This window comes from Oncorhynchus kisutch, linkage group LG20 (genome assembly GCF_002021735.2).
Source record: "Oncorhynchus kisutch isolate 150728-3 linkage group LG20, Okis_V2, whole genome shotgun sequence".
NCBI classification, from domain to species: Eukaryota; Metazoa; Chordata; class Actinopteri; order Salmoniformes; family Salmonidae; genus Oncorhynchus; species Oncorhynchus kisutch.
The window spans coordinates 22,635,483-22,658,487 of record NC_034193.2 but is presented as its reverse complement, the minus strand read 5'-3'; the positions used below and the strand labels follow the sequence as shown (position 1 = coordinate 22,658,487).

General features: G+C 43.1%; 2 protein-coding genes across 3 annotated transcripts; both read left to right on the top strand.

The window, feature by feature from the left end:
• Positions 1-561: 561 nt before the first annotated feature.
• LOC109865931 (putative protein MSS51 homolog, mitochondrial) lies at positions 562-16,273 on the top strand. Its single transcript, XM_020454445.2, has 7 exons — positions 562-812; positions 7,826-7,993; positions 8,442-8,591; positions 11,654-11,778; positions 12,120-12,683; positions 15,454-15,547; positions 15,761-16,273. The coding sequence occupies exons 2-7, from the start codon at positions 7,836-7,838 to the stop codon at positions 15,981-15,983; spliced, it is 1,314 nt and encodes a 437-aa protein (XP_020310034.1). The 5' UTR covers positions 562-812; positions 7,826-7,835; the 3' UTR covers positions 15,984-16,273.
• A 1,805-nt stretch (positions 16,274-18,078) lies between these two features.
• Positions 18,079-22,930, top strand: LOC109866034 (putative protein MSS51 homolog, mitochondrial). Of its 2 annotated transcripts, none has more exons than XM_031799985.1 (6): positions 18,079-18,298; positions 19,307-19,459; positions 19,638-19,762; positions 20,264-20,827; positions 21,051-21,144; positions 21,863-22,930. In XM_031799985.1, exons 2-6 carry the CDS (start codon positions 19,362-19,364, stop codon positions 22,065-22,067), a joined length of 1,086 nt encoding a protein of 361 aa, XP_031655845.1. In that variant the 5' UTR covers positions 18,079-18,298; positions 19,307-19,361; the 3' UTR covers positions 22,068-22,930. The 2 variants fall into 2 exon arrangements, with proteins under 2 accessions (XP_031655845.1, XP_020310164.1); XM_020454575.2 differs by having other exon boundaries at positions 18,083-18,263.
• Positions 22,931-23,005: the final 75 nt, after the last annotated feature.

The following is a 23,005-nucleotide window of genomic DNA, read 5'->3' as shown; positions in this document are numbered from 1 at the left end:
CCACTTATGTATCTAACTCCTCTACTGTTCAATCTGTCTGCATGCGTTGTCATCTGGCTACAGTAGGTTTAAGGCATATGGACAGTTCTTGACAACCTGATGTCAATTAGTATTCTCCGTTTTCATTGGCTGCAGCTGGAAGAAATGTGAACTCTGCTCTTCAGTGTCAGTTTCCCTACTCGTGTTCCCTGGTGCTCTGTCCTTACCGCCTCTGTCCAGCAGAGAGCAACTCCGCATGTGAGGCTGATGCAGGGTAGAGGAACGTGCCTTGATAATCAAGAAGCATATGTCAGACTCCCTGTGAAATCACCCAGAACCCCTTCCCGAACCAGCTAACCCCTCAACAACCCCCCTGCCGTCTACCCATTTCAGCCTGTATTTCACTTAACCGTCTTTTTTTTTTTTTTTAAAGCAACTTCGAGATTCTACTTATAATGGAAAAGCGCTATATAAAATAAATATATTATTATTATTGACCCTCGTCACTGTTTATCACTTAACCTCTACCCCTCTCTCCTCCATCCCCTCATACCCTCCCTTTGCCCCCCCCCCCCCAAATCTGCCCCTCAACCTCGGATGCCTGGAATCGTCCAGAGCTCAGGCATCAGCACTTTGCCTTGGCCCCCAGCTCGGAGAGGAATAGGTTTTCACTGCATTGCACAACCACTACCCAACCTGGGGAGTTGTCAATCACCCTCACCATCCCTCACCAGGCAGTCTGGAGTGAGGAAGGGACTAGAAAGAGAGACCCAGTGAAGAACCAAGAATCTGGAAAAGTCTAGACCACATTCCTCTGAACCGTGCTTGACAAGGTATTGTGAGTTATTTTGGTTTACCTGTGTGAGTCAATAGAACAAAAAAGTTTACATGTTTACCTGTGTTGCTGTAATTTGTCTGTGTAGTGGTTCGGTATAGTGATTTAGTGATTTAGAATGATTTAGAATATACAGGCTGTCTGTAGTGAATGTTGACAGTATGGTGCACTGAGTGATTGATGGGAAATCTATTAATTCTATGCTTTGCCCTCCTTGTGCCCTTTAGATATGAAACATATTAATATACTGCAGTTCTTTCAATTTGGACCCTTGAATAAAATTGTTTTTTTCTGTCTGGAAAATGTATGAAAATAATATTATAAAATGCTTTTTTATGCCTTGCACATACAATACGCAATATTTCTGACAAAGAGAAATGTCCACTTTCACACTTTTCTTGGAAACTTTCTGTACAGTTCCAGTATGGAACTTCTGTACCTCTATACAATTTTTAAAGTTCCACAAACCTACACAGTATAGTCAGTGTGTATATGTGTACGCCAGAAAATGTTAGGAATTTGTCTGCAAAGGTCATTTTATCTTTGGTGCATTTCTGTAGTGCTTTTGGAGCCAGCCTTTTCAAGGATAGAGTTTCAAGACATCCAGTGTCTCTGGGTTTTTAGCCTCTCCCTGTTCACCAAGCTCCTACGAGCCTCATATCACACACTCTTCGAAGAGAGAAATGTATGTTTACAATGTACACTACCGTTCAAAAATTTGGGGTCACTTGTTTTTGAGAGAAGTCTTTTTTTTGTCCATTAAAATAACATCAAATTGATCAGAAATACCTTGTATACATTGTTAATGTTGTAAATGACTATTGTAGCTGGAAACAGCGTATTTCTTATGGAATATCTACATACAGAGGCGTCTCGACCCATTTCAGTTTGCCTATCAGCCTAGCAGAGGAGTTGATGATGCCATTCTATATAGACATCTAGGGGTGTCAAATCCCATGTTAGGGTTCTGTTTTTCTTCTACCTTTAACACAATCCAGCCCTACATTCTGGCACAGAGACTCATTCTGGACTTCTCCTTAGATGGGAGGCTGGCTTTGTGGCTGTTGGACTTCCTGAGCCGACGCTCACAGCGAGTCAAAATAGGTCCCCACGTGTCAGACATACGCAATACCAACACAGGCTCTCCTCCCGGATGTGTTTTGTCCCCACTCCTGTACATCTTGTACACTAATAGTTATACTAGTTCCCATCCTGACAGACACCTCGTTAAGTTCGCGTATGACACTGCCTTGATCAGCCTGTTGCATGATGATGAGGAACATCATGGCCCGGTCCTAGATGACTTTGTAGAGTGGTGTGAGGAATCACACTTGGTCCTCAATACCAACAAGACCAAAGAGATGTGCATAGACTTCAGGATGCGTACAACACCTACCTCTGCAACATCTATCAGAGGTCAGAATATAGAGATTGTAGAGGAATATAAATACCTGGGTGTCCTCTTGGACAATAAGCTTCAGTGGAGTAAATGTACAGATCTTGATCTACAAAAAGAGCCGACAGAGACTGTTCTTTCGCTAAAAGCTGGGATCTTTTGATGTAGACTGTACTATACTGACTCTGTTTGTACAAATCTTTCATTGAGAGTCATTTAAATGTTTTGTATTGTTTGTTAGTTTGGCAATGCCCACTGTCAGCCAGAGAAATATGCTGAGAAGGATTATCACCACAGCAAGCAAGGTACTTGGAGTCAAACAGACAGGCCTGGATGAGATCTTTAAGGTCAGGGCCCTCCGCAAGGCTCACAAAATCATTTTAGACCCAAGCCACCCCCTGTACCCGGACTTTGAACTACTCCCCTCTGGGCGCAGGTATAGGGCACCCCTCAGCAGGAAAAACAGAACTAGACAATCATTTGTGTCAGGTGTGATATATCCCTCCTAAATAGCTCGGGCTAATGTTCCTATAGACTCAGGAAGGCCAGCAGGCTAGTCATTTAAAAAATAAAAAATACAGTTTTATTGGTATGTAACTGTTATGAAAGTTGTATTGTCAATTTTGTTTTGTATTTAAATGCCACTTTAAATGTGTACATGACACTGCAACAACATTTCCCCATAGGGACAATAAAGTCAGTAAGTAAGTAAGAGGCCCATTATCAGCAACCATCACTCCTATGTTCCAATGGCACATTGTGTTAGCTAATCCAAGGTTATCATTTTAAAAAGATAATTGATCATTAGAAAACCCTTTTGCAATTATGTTAGCACAGCTGAAAACTGTTGTTGATTAAAGAAGCAATAAAACTGGCCTTCTTTAGACTAGTTGAGTATCTGGAGCATCAGCATTCGATTACAGGCTCAAAATGGCCAGAAACAAAGACCTTTCTTCTGAAACTCGTCAGTCTATTGTTGAAGGCTATTCCATGTGAGAAATTGCCGAGAAACTGAAGATCTGGTACAACGCTGTGTACTACTCCCTTCACAGAGCAACGTATACTGGCTCTAACCAGAATAGAAAGAGGAGTGGGAGGCCCTGGTGGACAACTGAGCAAAAGAACAAGTACATTAGAGTGTCTAGTTTGAGAAACAGACGCCTCACAAGTCCTGAACTGGCAGCATCATTAAATAGTTCCCGCAAAACACCAGTCTCAACGTCAACAGTGAAGAGGCGACTCCAGGATGCTGGCCTTCTAGGCAGAGTTCCTCTGTCCAGTGTCTGTGTTCTTTTGTCCATCTTAATCTTTTATTTTTATTGACCAGTCTGAGATATGGATTTTTCTTTGCAACTCTGCCTAGAAGGCCAGCATCCTGGAGTCGCCTGTTCAATGTTGACGTTGAGACTGGTATTTTTGCAATCCCTATATTTCCCTGTGTAAATCCCTGTCTATATTTAGTATATAGATTGTTATACAACCTGTTCATTTACAGTCATGTAAACCCTTACAGGTGAGGGCTACAGACTGTCAATACACCCTGTGTGTTGATACTGACAATACACACGCTGTGGGATGATACACACGTAGGTGGCCATGAGGGGATTGATTCGCTGTAGCAGTTGGGATTTGGCGTCGAGGACAACAGGCTGGTCGCCTCATTTCTGACGTATCTCCTGATCTTCACAAATGGAGCTCTATTCTCCAGGGTTTCCGTTACCAGGGTATTACCATCCTGTTAGGGGGACTCTGACATCAGGGCATCAGGCCAGAATAAGATAAGGGAGACCCTGTTACCCCTTTTCAGCTTACATTCGTGTGTCAGTGACTTTAGTGTATTGCCGGCAACAGTAGTGGAAGATTGGTATGGGGAAGGGGCCGGAAGGTGTCTATTTTATTTATCCTTTATTTAACTAGGCATGTCAGTTAAGAACAAATTATTATTTAGAATGACGGCCTAACCCGGACGACGCTGGGCCAATCGTGCGCTGCCCTATGGGACTCCCAATCATGGCCGGATTTGATACAGCCTGGATTTGAACCAGTGACTGTAGTAATGCCTCTTGCACTGAGATGCAGTGCCTTAGACTGCTGCGCCACTCTGGTACCACATTATGAATCATAATACCCATAAAACATAGCGGTCAAATAAGGAAATGCTTCCAACCGTTTGTTCACCATTCATTTCTCCCCATAGGGGATTTTAGAAACACTTAAAATAAGGGTTGTGTTTCATGTAGGCTTACCCTTGTGTGACTTTTCGATAACCGTATAAATCTCTGTAGGACAAGGTGACACCAATATATTTGCCTGTATTTAGACCCCAAAAATGAAATGCTAATGTGGCTATCATAAAGAACTACAAACGCCATGATGATCTGGACGAGACTGCCGAGGCAAAGGTAAGAATCTCAGGATTAACTATCTAATGTTAGTTACATTTAGTAATTAATAAATTGGCAAATTGGCTTTTAAATTGACAGTTCAGAGAGTACAGTAATATGTTTCCCCTCAAAGAAAAGTGACTTGTTTAAATATGAGATGAGGGCAAGCAGTTCAACACAGGTATGTCACATTCACCATTTTGGGCAGGATTATTATGGTCTATTATGACATCACATCCACTTAAGTGTTTGAGATTCTAGAAGTCTCATTATATGTGAACCAATTATGATGTCACAACTGATCAATAAATTCTAAATGTTCTGTTTGAACATTCTGGCGCCTGATTGCTGAAAATAGAACACTAGTATCCAAGACAAGCTAGCAGAATCCTCCTGAGATATAGTTAAGACAGTAGATCACCATAAAATATAGAAAGTGCTACTAGACAAAAACTTAGTTGCAGAACCAGGTTAGAAGAAGGTCACTGTCAATCTCCTTGATGATGAGGAGATTCTTGCAGCCGCTACAGGAAGATAATGCTTTAACAGGGAACCTTGGAGCTGCCAGTAGCAACTCTGTTCAGCCTGCACTGCCATCTCAACCCAAGGCCACTGAGAAGCTTCCAGCGCTCAAACAAAACATTTTAAACACCTCCAGAATCCCAGTACTGGAGTTGACTGAAGAAAGAAAGGGTGCTCTGCAGCGACTTGCCAGTTTGAAGGCTGTGGAAAAGAAACCACATCCTCCCTCCAGAATCCCAGTACTGCAGAAGAAGAGGTCCATCTGCAATGGGAAGAGTCAAGGACCGCATGTAGCTCCAACATCTCAGCAGTCAGGGAAGGCTACAGTTCCTCCCATCCGGAAGCCACTGCAACCCATCCGGACCAAGAGGGATCAAACCTGCGTGGTGAAAGACATCTACCTCCATAGTGCCAAGCCATTGAAGGCAGTCCATGGAGCCAATATGGTCACCAAGATGCCACTGCCTCCCATTAGAGCCAGAGTCACTGTGTCAAACAATGATGCCAAGAAGAAGCCATTCCAGCCAGTCAGACCAGAGGGCAGCCCGCGTCCTGCTGCTTCAAAGTACAGAAGGCAGGTTGTGAAGAAACATGTTCAGTTCAAGACTCAGGCCCTAACTGTACAGGATCTACCGCCATGCCCCGATGAGATGGTATGGGACGTCTTTAACGCAGAGGCTGAGCAGGTGATGGCATATATGAAGGCCAAGCTGATCAGTGTAACCCAAGAACTGAAACTAATGAAGAGTGGGGCCAGGATGGATGCTCAGGCTTTGGAGGAGAAAAACGCAAAAGAACGGTTGAGAAAAAAGGTAGAGAAGTTCATCCAGGAGATCTGCCTGATGAAGGTGGATTCTGACCTATGGGAGATGATAAGAGATAATGAAGAAGAGGAAGAAAGGAGTAAAGATGTGAGGAGAAATGGAGAACAAAGCAGTGTGGCTAGTAAGCCAAAGCAGACAGCCAAGAGATACACTGTGAGCAAGCCAAAGGAAGTCAAGACGGGGTTGAACATGGAAGAGAAAAAGGAGGACAGACAGGTAAAGTAGCTTGACATTCCAAAGCCATGCTAACTGTTGATCTAGTGTAGTGTTGGTGATCACGTGTGTTTGTATCAGAGGAGGCTGATGGGAGGAGCTATAGGAGGATAGGCTCATTGTAATGGCTGGAATTAAATGAATTGATCAGAATCAAACGTGGTTTCCATATGATGGATTTGTGTGATACCGTTCCCTTCATTCCATTACAGCCATTACATTGAGCCCATCCTCCTATAGCTCCTCCCACCAGCCTCATCTGTTTTGTACATATTGTATATCTTACCCATTATTTGGCCCATCTGATAACATTCATTCAGGTGGTGCTGAAACGTCGATTTGGGATGAGTGCAGCCAACTCCAAGCTGAAGCAGTGTGAGCACTGTGGCCGGTGCTTTGATCCTAGTCGCCTGGAGAAACACAGTGAGATCTGTGCCAAGCTCTCCTCCAATTGCTCTAGACGAGGGGTTTATGACTCTACCAAGCACCGGCTCAAAGGCACTGTACTGGCTGGCTACGTGAAGCGATCTGTGGTGTGATGCACCAAGGGACCTGAGAGTCTGTCACTCTTTTGTATTTTGGACTGAACAGACAGACATACAGTGACTGCTAAACCCCCTGCTGCCCAAATTAGGACTTCTACCTTGGAATCTGTGAGGGTTCCAATAAGAGGCAGTACTACTAGGAGGCAGTATTTTATCCAGAAAGGTCTAAACCAACAGTGTTCAGCAGTTCCTCTAATCTACAGAAACACCTATATAAAACACCTCAATAAAATATAATCCAAATACTCATCTAATGTCTGGCTTTCATTTCGAGGAATGTTTCTTAACTTAATTAAACTATACATTTTCAATGTTTTACTCATCATAGGCTGTCAATTTTGTTGATAATGTAATAACACGAGTAGAATCATGCAAATCAAATCAAATTTTATTGGTCACATATTTAGAAGATGTTGTGGGTGTAGCGAAATGTTTAAGTAAAAAACTGTTTGAAATAATACATGTGCACTTCTAACTAAGTCAAACTTAATTCCTTTAATCATTCTGAATTGAGTGAGATTAGTCAACATAACGTAAGGTTATGACTTCCTAGTGAATGTGTTATACATTTTGATCTGTGATTGAATATATTTTCTTTTTTTTAGAAAGTGGGATATCCTAGTGGTCTGTCCTTCTGACCTCCCCACTATCCCACTATCCCACCCCACCCTCCCCAATTACTTGTCTGTCTGAGATCGCATTACTATCTCTGCTCCTTGTCATTGTCAATCTGGGCTCATGGGGCATAACAGTGTCCCATTATTTACCCCAAGAGTGTCTGGGTTATGCCTGTCAATCAAGTATAAAGTGACTTCCTGAACCTCTGTGGCTTGGGCCACATGCTAGGAATATTTACTGCTGTAGACAATTGGCTGGCAAATAGAATTGTCCTTGTAAGTCACCATGGTGTGCCAGTTCTAAAACATACCATAGACGAGCTATCTATAGGACATATTTTGTTTGACCAAGTGTCTTGACGAAGCCGCAGAGTTGCAGTTGATTGTTCATCAGCTGTGTCTGTCTGTCTGTCTGTCTGTCTGTCTGTCTGTCTGTCTGTCTGTCGGTCTGTCGGTCTGTCGGTCTGTCGGTCTGTCTGTCTGTCTGTCTCCCCTTGTAACAACATTCAGACACGTCAAAATGTCTGGACAAATCCCAGCTCTCCCAGAATCCTTTGCTCCAGGAATAGACGGCGTGTTCTCAGACCGCATTGGCTTCTACTCTCTGGACTCCAACGTCCCTGGCCTGTCCAAGGTCATTCTCAACAAACTCAACATGAAGGATTATGGGGAATACAGGTAAATATAGGCTGACATGTAATCTGACAAACTCAATTACCAAGCAAGCACCAAATCAATAGCCCCATTTCACCAACCCCAAACATGTGCGTGCTGTCACTACATTTTAAAAGCTACTTTGACCCTTACGGCCATCATATCAGGGTAGCCTAGTGGTTAGAGCGTTGGACTAGTTACCGAAAGGTTGCAAGTTCAAATCCCCAAGCTGACAAGGTACAAATCTGTCAATCTGTCCCTGAACAGGCAGTTAACCCACTGTTCCTAGGCCGTCACTGAAAATAAAAATGTGTTCTTAACTGACTTGCCTAGTTAAATAAAGGTAAAATAAATTTAAAAAATACCAAGCCTGTAATATTTTCCAGGTTACACGATTTTAAATCAATAAACAACATACTATTTGATTATTATTCTTTGTGTGGAAGCAGTTTGTGTGTCTCTCTCACCCCAGGGCAGCTATTGAAGGAAAGACTAAGGGAGGGGCGTTCCGTAACTACAAGGACATGTTCCAGAAAATGGAGGAGACGTTTAAATTCTGTGCCAGCTGCAACAGGCTTCCAGAGCACCTGTCAGAGGGCCAGACACTCAAGCGTTGTGTGAAGTGAGTCAAAACATTAAGGAGTTGCAGGTCAATGAATGAAATATGACCACAAAGTAGGGTTATTCACCATAACATAAACCCATTCCATGATGGTTATTAAAGTTGATAAATGTTTACTCGTACAGTTTCATTGCTTATAAAGGACTTGTCAACACTGAGTGTACAAAACATAAGGAACACCTGCCCTTGTGGATGTCGATTAAGGAAGCCCTCCGCACCACTCTGACGCGGAAGACGCATTCAGTTGTACAACTGACTAGGTATCCCCCTTTCCTTTTCCATTTCTTTCCATGACAGACTGACCAGGTGAATCCAGGCGAAAGCTATGATCCCTTGTTGATGTCACCTGTTAAATCCACTTCAATCAGGTTAGATGAAGGGGAGGAGACCGGTTAAAGAAGGATTTTTAAACCTTGAGACAATTGAGACATGGATTGTGCACATTCAGAGGGAGAATTGGAAAGACACACGATTTAAGTGCCTTCGAACGGGGTACGGTATTAAGTACCAGGTGCACCGGTTTGAGTGGGTCAAAGAACTGCAACGCTACTGGGTTTTTCACGCTCAGCAGTTTCCCGTGTGTATCAAGAATGGTCCACCACCTAAAGGACATCCAGCCAACTTCATACAACTGTGGGAAGGATTGGAGTCAAAATGGACTAGCATCCCTGTGGAATGCTTTCAACACCTTGTTGTCCATGCCCCAATAAATTAAGGCTGTTCTAAGGGCCAAATCAAACAGGTGTAGACCTTACAGTGAAATGCTTACTTACAAGCCCTCAACCAACAATGCAGTTTTAAGAAAAATACCTACAAAAATAAGAAATAAAAGTAACAAATAATTAAAGAGCAACAGTAAAATAACAATAGCGAGGCTATATACAGGGGGTACCGGTACAGAATCAGTGTGTGGGGGCACCGGTTAGTCGAGGTAATTGAGGTAATATGTACATGTAGGTAGAGTTATTAAAGTGACTATGCATTGATAATAAACAGAGAGTAGCAACAGTGTAAAAGAGGGGGGGAGCTGCAACGCAGTACTCTGAGTAGCCATTTGATTAGATGTTCAGGAGACTTATGGCTTGGGGTTAGAAGCTGTTTAGAAGCCTCTTGGACCTAGACTTGGAGCTCCGGTACCACCTCCCTTGCTGTAGCAGAGAGAAAAGTCTATGACTAGGGTGGCTGGAGTCTTTGACCATTTTTAGGGCCTTCCTCTGACATGACTAGGGTGGCTGGAGTCTTTGACAATTTTTAGGGCCTTCCTCTGACACCGCCTGGTATAGAGGTCCCATGCCAAATATTTTCAGTCTCCTGAGGGGGAATAGGTTTTGTCGTGCCCTCTTCACTGCTGTCTTGGCCATGTTAGTTTGTTGGTGATGTGGAAACCAAGGAACTTGAAACTCTCAACCTGCTCCACCACAGCCCCGTCGATGAGAATGGGGGGCGTGCTCGGTCCTCCTTTTCCTGTAGTCCACAATCATCTCCTTTGTCTCGATCACGTTGAGGGAGAGGTTGTTGTCCTGGCACCACACAAAAGGAGGTGCAACTTAGGAAGGTGATCCAAATGTTTTGTACACTCAGTGTATACAGAACGTTTTTAACTATTTGCTTATCGAAAAAAAAGAGAAGATAACTTTCACATTTGCCTGCCAACCCCTCGATGCACTCTCTACAACATGACATCATTCTATGGTCAGCAATGTCGCAACACAGACGGGAAGTTATTTTTGATCTATTCTCCAATAGATGTCGTGTGATAAGCAGGTTGACCAGTGCTGTCCACACCACAAATTATTTGTGCAGCTCATTTAGGACAGTTCGGTGCAGACAGAACGGCAGACTCACTGGGTCCTAGCCAAGGGCAAATTTAGCCAGGCGTTCTGACTCTCTCAGCTCTCGGCGACTCTATGACTTTGTCCAGTTGGAGAAGAGACCTGCAGTTTCTAATGACATGTCAACGCTGTCATATTTCCATATAAGAGTCTATTATTGACCGTAGTGGTGAGCGATTTCTAGCTACAAAAACAAACTTCTCCATGACAGGCTTTCGTCATTCAGTTCCATTCCAGCCAGAAAGCTTCATAGCTGTGACTTGTTCAAAGTTAATACACAAGCCGTATAGATCAAACGTGGGTTCAAATAACATTTGATTTCTTTCAAACACTTTCAAACACATTTTTCAGGCTCAGGAGGAAAGTACAAGCGTTTCCTGGGGACACAAGACAGAGCTGTTGACATTATTGCAATGTTGACGATGGGTGGCAGGGTCTTTGGCATATAGTATTATCACCTATAAACCCTTGGGGAAACTTCTTCACTGGTGGGTTGTGGCTTATGACTGGAAAGACCGTTTTTGTCAGAATTTGGTATTTCAAAAATGAATGTCAATAGCTTAAGGTATAGTTCACAGACTAAAGTAAAGTTTTGTAACCTCTGCACTAGACATTAGTTGAAAACACTACCGTTAATTCAGAGACTCGCTGCCCAGAAAGTGGATAAGCTACTTTGTCCAGTCTGGATCACCTCATCAGCACTGAGAGAATTTGAAAGTGGCTCTGTCAATGGTGACTGGTAATTGAATACATGTATATCTAAATGTAACCAAGTCTGGGGCTTAAAGTGGTGGATGCTGGGTTAGGGTATTATGATTTCAGAGAGTAGCCAGGCAGCCACCCCGCCGACAGCATTATCTCTACCACCTAACCATGCGGCCAGGCACAAGACCCCTGGTCGTATAATCAGCAGTACATTTCCACCTAGATTCTGTCCTTTACCCCAGCTATTTAATACCGGCTGCTCTTGAAAACAGGACAGACTCCAACGGTCTTAAATGTGTCAAATGCCTCTGTTGATGGCTAAGGTCAGAGTTTGAACCTGGCCGTGGCATGACTCTACACACCAATGTGATATGGCTGCTATTGATATACCGAGACAAATAGGCCACTAATCTCACCAAGAAGCAAGCCTGCGATGGGATTCCAAAGATGCACTCTATTTGCATGTTCAACATAAATGTCATCCTCCTCTTTGCCCTACTTTCCTCTTTTCTCACACACACGCAGGTGTCTGAATGTATACTACTGCACAAAGGAGTGTCAGAAGAAGGACTGGCCCCAGCATAAGATGTTCTGTAAGAAGCTGCGTCTAGTGGCAGTTGATCGGCTGGTGGAGTGGCTTATGTTTACAGGTGAGACGTTAGAAAGGTGTGGGAGAGAGGGGATCTTGTAACACATTGCTTGACCATTTCTTTTGTATTTATAATCCCACACACTCAGCTTTTTGGAAGTGCAACCAATGCATGTATCAGTTCATTGCAATACAATATTGAAATAAAAAAAAATCCTAGTTCACAGTGTCTGCAACTTTTAAATGGTGTACAACAAGGTGTACAACAATTTGTATTTTTTTAAATCATAATTGTTTTGTATGATATTCCACAGTATAACTAGGTTTTCTGTGCTGCTAAACAATGACAAACAGTCATCACGGATCCATTTTTCATACTACTTCTCTTTGCCACCCAATCAGGAGATCTCCCATTCACCACAGAGAAGTGGTCCCTGCCAGCAGCAGAGGTGAAGGGCTGGGACAACTGGCTTGCCATGCAAGGCGACCTAACCCCCCGCCTGGACGCCATCTTGTCTAGCACAAATATGGGAGCGCTTTGGAAAAATGTCTCTAGGCCACGACCAGAAGATGCTGACCTGAGAGAGTCTGTATGGCGAGTTGAGAGCGAGTTCCTGTCTCGGGCCCTTTCTGTTGGCATGGCGATAAGACTCTTTGGCCTAGATCCTTACTTCAAACCACTCACCATCCATCTAGCAGGGGCCAGCCTAAATGAGACGATGGGAGCCCGATTGACAGACTTTGAGGAACTGGACCAAATGTTTCCTGGACACAAGGGTCTGGAGGTGGTGATGGTGGGGCCAGAGGTGGTGGACGGGCCAATCATGAGACCCCCTCTGACAAATTTTGGCCCCAAGACAAAGACCTTCATCAGTGCCTATAAGGGCCTCTACCACCAGTTCTATGAGGATATGGTGGAGACAGAGAAAGCAGCTAAGCCAGATCTGGTGGTTGGATTTCACCCAGGTAAACATTTCCTTGTTTTAAATTCAGTCCAAATTAAAAGAAGGTTAGGGTTGAAAGAATGGTAGTTGGCATAATGAGTTGAATGCCCTCTTCAGAGTTCTGAGAAGTCTGTTTTTGTTTGAAACATGTTATTGCCAGATTTGCCACTTCAAGGTATTTTAAGGGTCTAATCTCGTCACCCAGAACCAAATCTCGCATGTGTCCTGGCCATCTGGTAACAGTCTGTCCTGAGAGATTAAGCAGAGTCAAACACAAGTGGTCAGCTGTCTTTGAGAGGGAAATAGTCTGCTTCAGAGCCAGGATGATGGGGGGGGAGGAGAGTTACTCACTAAATTAGAAAGATGTGTTTAGGCCAGACTTTTACTGGGCATCTTGGTGATTCATTGCGACAGCTGGACCGGACCTGGCACCTGATTGCTGGACTCTGGAGTTTACCTAACAGGCAGCTCCCAACTTGGGGTGGCAGGTAGCCTAGTGGTTATAGCGTTGGGCCAGTAACCAAAAGGTTGCTGGATCGAATCCCCGAGCTGACAAGGTAAAAATCTGTCGTTCTGCCCCTTGCAGTTAACCCACTGTTCCCCGGTAGGCCATCACTGTAAATACGAATTTGTTCTGTCTAAAAGGTTAAATATATATTGTATAACTGTTAACACCCCTGGCAGTGTCCTTTTTACCATCCAAACACAGGAAACCCTATCCCATAGTCAAGCCCTGTCTCTGTAAATACTAATGAAAGCTGAGATCTACTTAGAGGGTGGAGGTAATAAAGTGTTTTCATTCTAATGCCACATGTAAAGGTTGTCCAAGTAAAGCTGTTTACAGTGCATTGACAACCGTGACGCATCCAACTTCAAAACATGCACTTATTTTATCTGTTACTCTTTTAACAGTAACTTGACTCACTGATACAGACTAGTACCTCCTCTGGTTGAAACGGGCTAATCTCTACAATGTTTCAAACGATCCAGAATGGTTACATGCCAAAAATGTTTGACTCTCCAACTGGAAACTCATCAGAGACAGCTGATGGAGGAGTAATTGGTGACATCTTCACAGCAAAGATAGAGCCTGAAGCAGAGACGCCGTATAAAACCCAAATAAAACACATGCAAGTCCAACTATTTGAAAGCCATCTTACGCTGCCTTTTCTCCTCCTTTCTCCTCCTTACAATGTTCAACTAAATCAAATCAAAATCAAATCAAATTTATTTATATAGCCCTTCGTACATCAGCTGATGTACGAAGAAACCCAGCCTAAAACCCCAAACAGCGAGCAATGCAGGTGTAGAAGCACGGTGGCTAGGAAAAACTCCCTAGAAAGGCCAATACCTAGGAAGAAACCTAGAGAGGAACCAGGCTATGTGGGGTGGCCAGTCCTCTTCTGGCTGTGCCGGGTGGAGATTATAACAGAACATGGCCAAGATGTTCAAATGTTCATAAATGACCAGTATGGTCGAATAATAATAAGGCAGAACAGTTGAAACTGGAGCAGCAGCACAGTCAGGTGGAAGTTGAAACTGGAGCAGCAGCATGGCCAGGTGGACTGGGGACAGCAAGGAGTCATCATGTCAGGTAGTCCTGGGGCATGGTCCTAGGGCTCAGGTCCTCCGAGAGAGAGAAAGAAAGAGAGAAGGAGAGAATTAGAGAACGCACACTTAGATTCACACAGGACACCGAATAGGACAGGAGAAGTACTCCAGATATAACAAACTGACCCCAGCCCCCCGACACATAAACTACTGCAGCATAAATACTGGAGGCTGAGACAGGAGGGGTCAGGAGACACTGTGGCCCCATCCGAGGACACCCCCGGACAGGGCCAAACAGGAAGGATATAACCCCACCCACTTTGCCAAAGCACAGCCCCCACACCACTAGAGGGATATCTTCAACCACCAACTTACCATCCTGAGACAAGGCTGAGTATAGCCCACAAAGATCTCCGCCACGGCACAACCCAAGGGGGGGGCGCCAACCCAGACAGGATGACCACAACAGTGAATCAACCCACTCAGGTGACGCACCCCCTCCAGGGACGGCATGAGAGAGCCCCAGCAAGCCAGTGACTCAGCCCCTGTAATAGGGTTAGAGGCAGAGAATCCCAGTGGAAAGAGGGGAACCGGCCAGGCAGAGACAGCAAACTACCCTCATAGTATAATGAATCCAGATTATAGTCATAATTATGGTATATTTAGAATCTTTGTCCCACATTCAAAATGGCGGCCGGCCCTGTAGCCGGTGGTAATTGCGACCCTTAACAGTCATGATGGTGTGTCTCTCTGTCACCTTATCTCCTAGAGGGATAAACACGGCTTAGTCCTCGTTAAATGTTTTAGCGCCATTTAAATTGTAACCTTGGGTGTACATTTCATAACATGCATTATTCACCCACAAATCCTCTCCTTCTTTAGGTGTGTGTTCTCTCACGAGACACGGCGGGGCATAAGATCATGTTTCATTTGATACCCTAGATGAGTCAACATTAGAGGCTTTACACTGTCCCTGTAATAAGCTCCTTCGGGACGCCTTTTCTGAACATGCACTCGATTGTTGCTGACATTCCTGTATGCAATACCGTAGCTTCTTTAATGTGCCCTCTCTATATCCATATTTTGAATGAGATATGGACACTCTCTGTGTGCTAAACAGTGTACGCACAACATGATTAGATTGTGTTCTATTTTTTTTCAGATTCAAGTTGAGACTCATTCAATGTATTGTCCTTACTTAAGGAAATTCATTCATGTGTGTCTTTCTCTTTGTGTCCAAGGGTTTCATGCCACACAGGGTCTGGGAGAAGGCTGGCTGCCCAGCCTCCTCCTCCTCAGAGACTTCAACATCCCCTCATTCTTCACCATGTTCAAGTAAGTCACCTCACCTCTATGCTTTAAGACAGTGGTGTTCAGAAGTGGCATTCAGAAGTGGCGTTCGGGGGGAGGGCGTTTACCTGACCAGGAACTGATAAGTTACAGGGTTGTACCTGTACAGGTCAACTGGCAAGGCTTTTCCCAAAGCTAGGATTGTTGTTGACTTAAATAGGGTTAAGATATCATATGTGTTTTTCTGTCTATCCACAGTGAGATGGAACTGAACTTTTCCCTGCAAATTCTGTCGGAGTTGGAAATGCATATCAAGGGCAGTGGCCCCAACCCCTTTTCATCCCAGAAGCCAGAGCAGGTCCAGGCCTGTCCCAACAAACCACCTTCATACTGCAACTCCCACTTCCTCTATTTTCAGGGCCTACTGGAGCAAGAAGAGCTTGAGCAACCGGACAATTCTAGAACTTATTGGAAGGTTTAAAAAGTATCAAATGAATAGCCTCTAGTCAAGGGTTTGCCACATTAGCATCCTATAATGCTCAAATGGATGCTTTCAGTGTTGCTTATATGCATAAGCATAATGCATTATGGTGTTGCTCTCCTTTGTATCTCTTGTGTATGATGACGCTATATACATTTATTGTGCCTGTGAATCATTCACTTAGTTTGCTAAAGCCTACTTGTTATGTGTGCACACAATTGCATGCAGGCCGACTAGCTGAATAGTGAAACTGAAAACTAATTTGGTTAGTAAATACAATGAAAATGTTATTTATTTTACTTTATTTTATTTCACCTTTATTTAACCAGGTAGGCTAGTTGAGAACAAGTTCACATTTACAACTGCGACCTGGCCAAGATAAAGCAAAGCAGTGCGACAGAAACAACAACACAGAGTTACACATGGAATAAACAAACATACAGTCAATAACACAATAGAGAAAAAGGAAAGTCTATATACAATGTGCACAAATGGAATGAGGAGGTATGGCAATAAATAGGCCATAGAGGCAAAGTAATTACAATTGATCAGATTAACACTTGATATATGTGCAGGTGATGATGCGCAGACGAGGATGTGTAAGTAGTGATACTGGTGTGCAAAAGAGCAGCAAAGTAAATAAAATAAAATATGGGGATGAGGTAGGTAGATTGGGCGGGCTATTTACAGATGGACTATGTACAGCTGCAGTGATCGGTTAGCTGCTCAGATAGCTGATGTTTAAAGTTAGTGAGGGAAATGTAAGTCTCCTCTTACACAAATAAGTGGACGTTCCAGAAGTGTGAAAATTGTCCCTCAATATTTTAAGTTGAATTATGAATCCTTCGGTGTCGAAACCAAGTGCAATCCATTCCATCCCATTGACTCAATCCAATCCACATATCAATAGGTGCTTGTGCGCCAGTCTTGAATAGATCCCCATCTAGTGGATTAAAATCGTAAATGCACTCCTGAATACAATCAAATGCCCTATCTGTGATAAAAGTGCAATTTTAGAAGGCTGATATATAAGTATACACATTCAGGTATTTAGGCCTAGGTATACTGAACAACAATCTAAATACAACATAAAACAATGTCATTGATTTGACTGAGTTACAGTTCATATGAGGAAATCAGTCAATTTAAGTGAATTCATTAGGCCCTAATCTATGGATTTCACATAACTGGGAATACTTATATGAATCTGTTGGTCACTGATACCTTAACAAAAATGGGCATCAAAATGGGCCTTAGGATCTTGTCACTGTATTTTTGTGCATTCAAATTGCCATCGATAAAATCCAATTGGGTTTGTTGTCCGTAGTTTATGCCTGCCCATAACATAACACCACCGCCATCATGGGTCACAATGTTCACAACGTTGACAACGTTGATCAGCAAACCGCTCGTCCACACGACGGAATACACGTGGTCTGCGGTTGTGAGGCCGGTTGGACGTACTGCCAAATATTTTAAAATGAGGTTGGAGGCGGCTTATGGTAGAGAAATTAACATTCAATTGTCTGGGAACAGTTCTGTTGGAAATTCTTGCAGTCAGCATGCCAATTGCAACTGTCTAATGACAATGCAGTTTAATCAGCTTCTTGGTATGCTACACCTGTCAGGTGGATGTATTATCTTGGCAAATGAGAAATGCTCACTAACAGGAGCATATTTGAGGGAAATATGCTTTTTGTATGTATGGAACATTTCAGGAATCTTTTATTTCAGCTCATAAATCATGGGACACCTAACATGTTGCATTTTTATTTTTGTTCAGTGTATTTATTTAGGCATATATATATATATATATATATATATATATATATATATATATGTATATATATATATATATATATATATACGTGCGCACACACACAGTATATTGAATCTAAACGGGAGATTCTTCAAAGCTTATGAAAATCTATACTACAACAGCCTACTACTGAACAGTACACCGTCTTTAGCAGAGCCTACTATAGGCAGGTAGGAATACCCTCCAATATTTTCAATTTATATATATATACATATATATATATATATATATATATTGGTCTACCAGTGGAATGAGTTTCGAGAAAGTTTATATGAAAGAAGTGAGACCACCTGAAGAGACGGGAAGGCTCTAGAGATTTCAGACAGTTCTGGAAGGGGGAGCACAGGTGGTATAAGTGGCGAGTCAAGCTGCGAGTCAAGCTGCAAGTCAAGCAAGATCCGCGAGAAGACTCGTTCAGCAACGTGAGGTACTTCAAGAGTTCCAATGACAGATAACAAGAGGTGAGCAAGCGGCTTTATTGACTGACAATTACCAGGTAGGCTAACGTGTGAATGATTTCTCCTCTGCCTTGTGTTTGTGTTATGCCACAATGTAGACACTGAATGTCCCCATGTGTTTTACTATGTCTATTGCGGGACTGGACACGCTTATGGCAAATCAAATATCCACTGAGGAGTTTACTGAGGGAAGAGAATAGGATCATAGGCCTACATTCAGATGTGGTCAAGGCCATGGGTGGTTTTATGTGTCTCATAACTCTATTGTCACAGTCAATATGATGATCAATTTATAGGTAGTATTCCCTCTACTAGAGTCATTTGTCATTCTATTCTGTGCGGGCTTTAAAAACATTATTATCTGGATCTGGGTCCAACAACACAACATATCTAACACAACCTTTTTTTATACTGATATTTCAAGACTTTATTGAAATAATATTGCAATGTGTGTTTCATGTGCCATGTTCTCGACCCCCCCCCCCCCCCCTCCACCCTGCCCTCTCCCTCAACCCTCTCCATATATGGCAGGCCAAATACTCCAATCTAAAAATAATGGTCATGTGCTTCACATTGGTCAGTAGTGGTCCTTATGATTGGGTAGCACACCAACGGAAAAAATTGCTGCAAGACAGGTCATGATTTGGCCCAATTTGATGTGAGTTGGGGTCTGATCCCTGGCTAATACATTTGCCTTTCATGTATCAACAAAAATGTTTGTGTGATGTGGGATTCCTTTTTAACCCCTCCATGACCAACTCCAACCCCAACGGCCACCCACACACTCACCTTATTATAGAAATCCCCTCATTGAGTATAGGGTGTTGTGTTTCTATTGCAAGCATTTCTGTGGTTCTCATTGTAAAACTATCTTTCAGTTGAAGTGTGTTAGACATGAAGGCCTACTTTTTATTGTCCCTGTCAAGTTTGAATTCAAAAAAGCTTTATTGGCAATGGCACTGCAGAATGTGGTACAACAGCAATATTGAAGAGGATGATGTTTTTAAATTAAAAAATAATTATTGTCTCCATCGACCACTCTTTAGTGCCCCAGCACCAGGGGGTAAGGCCAAAGCCTTGGCCTTCAAGTCTCAGAAAGAGATGTTTCAGAAGATGGAGGAATCGTTCAAATTCTGTGCCAGTTGCAGAAAGCAGCCTGGTCAGGTTTCAGATGCACAAACGCTCAAACGCTGTGTGAGGTAATTATGAGACAGACAGAATGGAAAATGTACTTGCCCATGAAACTTGCACTCCATTATGTATTGTACTGGTTACATGATCCAAAGGAGTTATCTGGTTGGAAGCAGGTGCACTGTCCTCACGGATTCTTTCCTTCCTCTTCCATCCTCTCCCTCATCCTCCTCCTGACTATCACAGGTGTCTGAATGTCTACTACTGCAGTAAAGAGTGTCAGAAGGCTGATTGGCCTCAGCACAAGAAGGTCTGCTCGGAGTTGCGTCTAGTAGCCATTGACCGACTGGTGGAATGGCTCGTGTTCAAAGGTAAGAGAAGGCAGATAAAAGAGGAATGAGCCATGACATTGGGCCAATTGCTGCATGATTGTCGTGGTCTAGATTCACTTCTTATGGGCAGGTGGGACGGTAGTGTCGCGGTGTCAGATTTCAAAAAGGCTTTACGGCGAAAGCAAACCATGCGATTATCTGAGGACAGCGCCCAGCATACAAACACATGAAAAACATATTTCAACCAGGCAGGTGCAACGTGCACTGAGGGTCCTGACCTCGACACTAGGAAGCGCCATCGTCCTCTGTTATTTGTCATGATGACAGCACCACCTATCTGAGATCATTTTGAAAAATGAATTAAAAAGGTGTTCCGCGGGGTTTGATTCTAGGACCATTTCCTTTAAAAAAAAATTATGACAATTATTCTCTGAACAGTGTATTCAAATAAATGAAAAGAGACAACACCAGGAGAATAGCACCAACTTCAGGATATCCCAGACTGATTTTTCATACTCCCCCTTCCTCTTATCCAATCAGGAGACCTCCCATTCTCCACAGGGAAGTGGACTCGGCCTCAAGGGGAGGTGAAGGGCTGGGATGACTGGCTTGCCATGCAAGGGGACCTCACCCCCCGTCTGGACGCCATCTTGTCGGGCACTAATATGACAGACCTTTGGACCAACGCCAGCAGGCCCAAGCCAGAGGACGATGACCTGAGAAAGTCGATTTGGCGGGTATCGAGCGAGTTCCTCTCCCGACCAATGACTATTGCCCTAGGGTTTAGACTGTTTGGCTTAAACCCGTATTCCAAACCCCTCACCATCCACTTGATAGGGGTTTCTAACAATGAGACCCTGGGAGCCCGACTGACGGACTATGTTGAACTGGACCGAATGTTCCCTGGACACAAGGGTCTGGAGGTGGTGATGGTGGGGCCAGAGGTTGTGGACGGGCCAATCATGAGGCCCCCACTGACTAACTTTGGTCCCAAGACGATGACCTATATCAGTGCCTACAAGGGCCTCTACCACCAGTTCTTTGAGGAGCTTGTGGAGACCGAGAAAGCAGCTAAGCCAGATCTGGTGGTTGGATTTCACCCAGGTGAGAAGCTCTGCCATTGTGCAATTTCCAGCTTTTCAAAGAAATAGAATTGACAAAGTTTGTGTTTCCTAAAACTCCAGTTATCTCATGATAAAACAAATGGGAAAGAAACAGATTAGGATGTTGCCTGGTTATAAACTTGTTGGTTTTGAGGTTAAAGCTTTGCTGGTTGAGTTGTTCTTGTCTGAGCTAAGCTCTGTTTGACTTCCTCTGTCTCCTACAGGCTTTGATGCCAGTCAAGGCCTCGATCAGGGCTGGCTACCAACACTGCTGCTCCTCAGGGACTACGAGATCCCCTCCCTATTTACTGCACTAGAGTAAGCCCCACATAACCCTGATCTTAATACCCTCCATAGCATAACAGAATCCTCCATATTTACCAAATCAAATCACATTTTATTCGTCACATGCTTTGTAAACAACTAGACTAACAGTGAAATACTTACTTATGGGCCCGTCCCAACAATGCAGAGAAAGAATACAGAGAAATAACATTAAAGTAAAACAATTAATAATTGTCATACACAATGAGTAACTTGGCTAAAAACGAGGGGTACCAGTACCGAGTGGATGTGCAGGGCGACAAGGTAATTGACGTAGATATGCACATATAACTAGGAATAAAGTGGCAGATAGTAAACAGTAGCAGCAGCGTATGTGATGAGTCAAGAGTCAATGCAGATAGTACGGTAGCTATTTGTTTAATTATTTAACTATCTGCATTGACTCTTTTTTGCACTAACTCTTGACTCATCACATAAGCTGCACCAAGTCTGGAATCAACAGGACCCAGAACAGCTTCTACCCCCAAGCCATAAGACTGCTAAATTAGTTGAATAGCTACCAGACTAATTATTTAGCAGTCTTATGCCTTGCGGGTAGAAGCTGTTCTGGGTCCTGTTGATTCCAGACTTGGTACATCGGTACTGCTAGCTGTGCGGTAGCAGAGAGAACAATCTATGGGTGGTTGGAGCTCACTGTTGTCTACTACAAAGAATTGAGTGTGCAATTGTTGATCCTGCCTGATCCCCACAGGAAGACAGAGATGACCTACTCCTTGCAGATCCTCTCAGAGTTGGAGATGGATTTAAAATGCAGTGGAGTCAACCCCTTTGCCTCCCTGAAACCAGAGCAGGTCCAGGCCTCTCCTAACAAACCACCTGTATATTGCAACTCCCATTACTTCTGCTTCCAGGGCCTACTGGAAACAGTGGAGTTTGAAGAACCAGAGGACGATTGAGAATTGAATTGAAGTCGAACACTAACGGGACATTGATATTCAAGACACAAATGACATTTTAGGTGTAGGGAGAAGACACGGATATCATTTTTATCAACTCCAAGTGAGAAAAAGAGGTGCAATACTAACAGTAGTTCAGTCAAGAGCGGAGGTATGTTAAAGCATTTGCATCGACTATCTAATTGCTCATCCATGGTAAGTGGAATTCCATTGAACGTTTATCTCTCACCATTTGAATTTACTCATACGAAACCTTTGTCTTGTTGGCAGGCAATAGATTGTTTGCATAGATTTTGGACAATAGCATTTGCACTCATTTTCTACGCGAGCCATGTGTTTCTGAGCCAATGTACAAGGCAGTGACAGTTGTGTGCATCTACGAAATGAGTTTGCATGTTGCTACACTTACTGTGGTTCAACAAACCGCTTACAGGAGATATCAGAGGTCGCTTTTCTAATTGCAGTCACTGTGATCATTTTTTTAAACAAAAAAATGAGTGAAGCCAAGTTGCTGGTACACTGGAACATGTTTAATGCAAAAGAGGACAGCAGCACACAGGTTTTCGATGTACTTAGTTCATTATTGATTTGAAATACTATCAGCTGTTAGACTGCTGAAATAATACATGTCTTTAATCCATAAACACCTCAATGACTTCAAGTGTACCTTTGTGGATTTTACATTTGAAGACAGAAAAAAGCCAAAGCCATGTATTCTTGCATTATGTTGATTTATTTGAAGGTATTTGTTAGTAGTGTTTAATCAAATGTATACATACTCTCTTTCCATCTTTTTGAACATTTCTGTTCTGAAATCTGATGTTCTTGAAATATACTTTTTGTGAAGAAGTAGTCTTGCCTTTTACCATTAAAGTGTGTTTTTTTTTTTAAACAAAACATGCTCATCACTATTGTGTTGGTTCTTGGTTTCACATCCT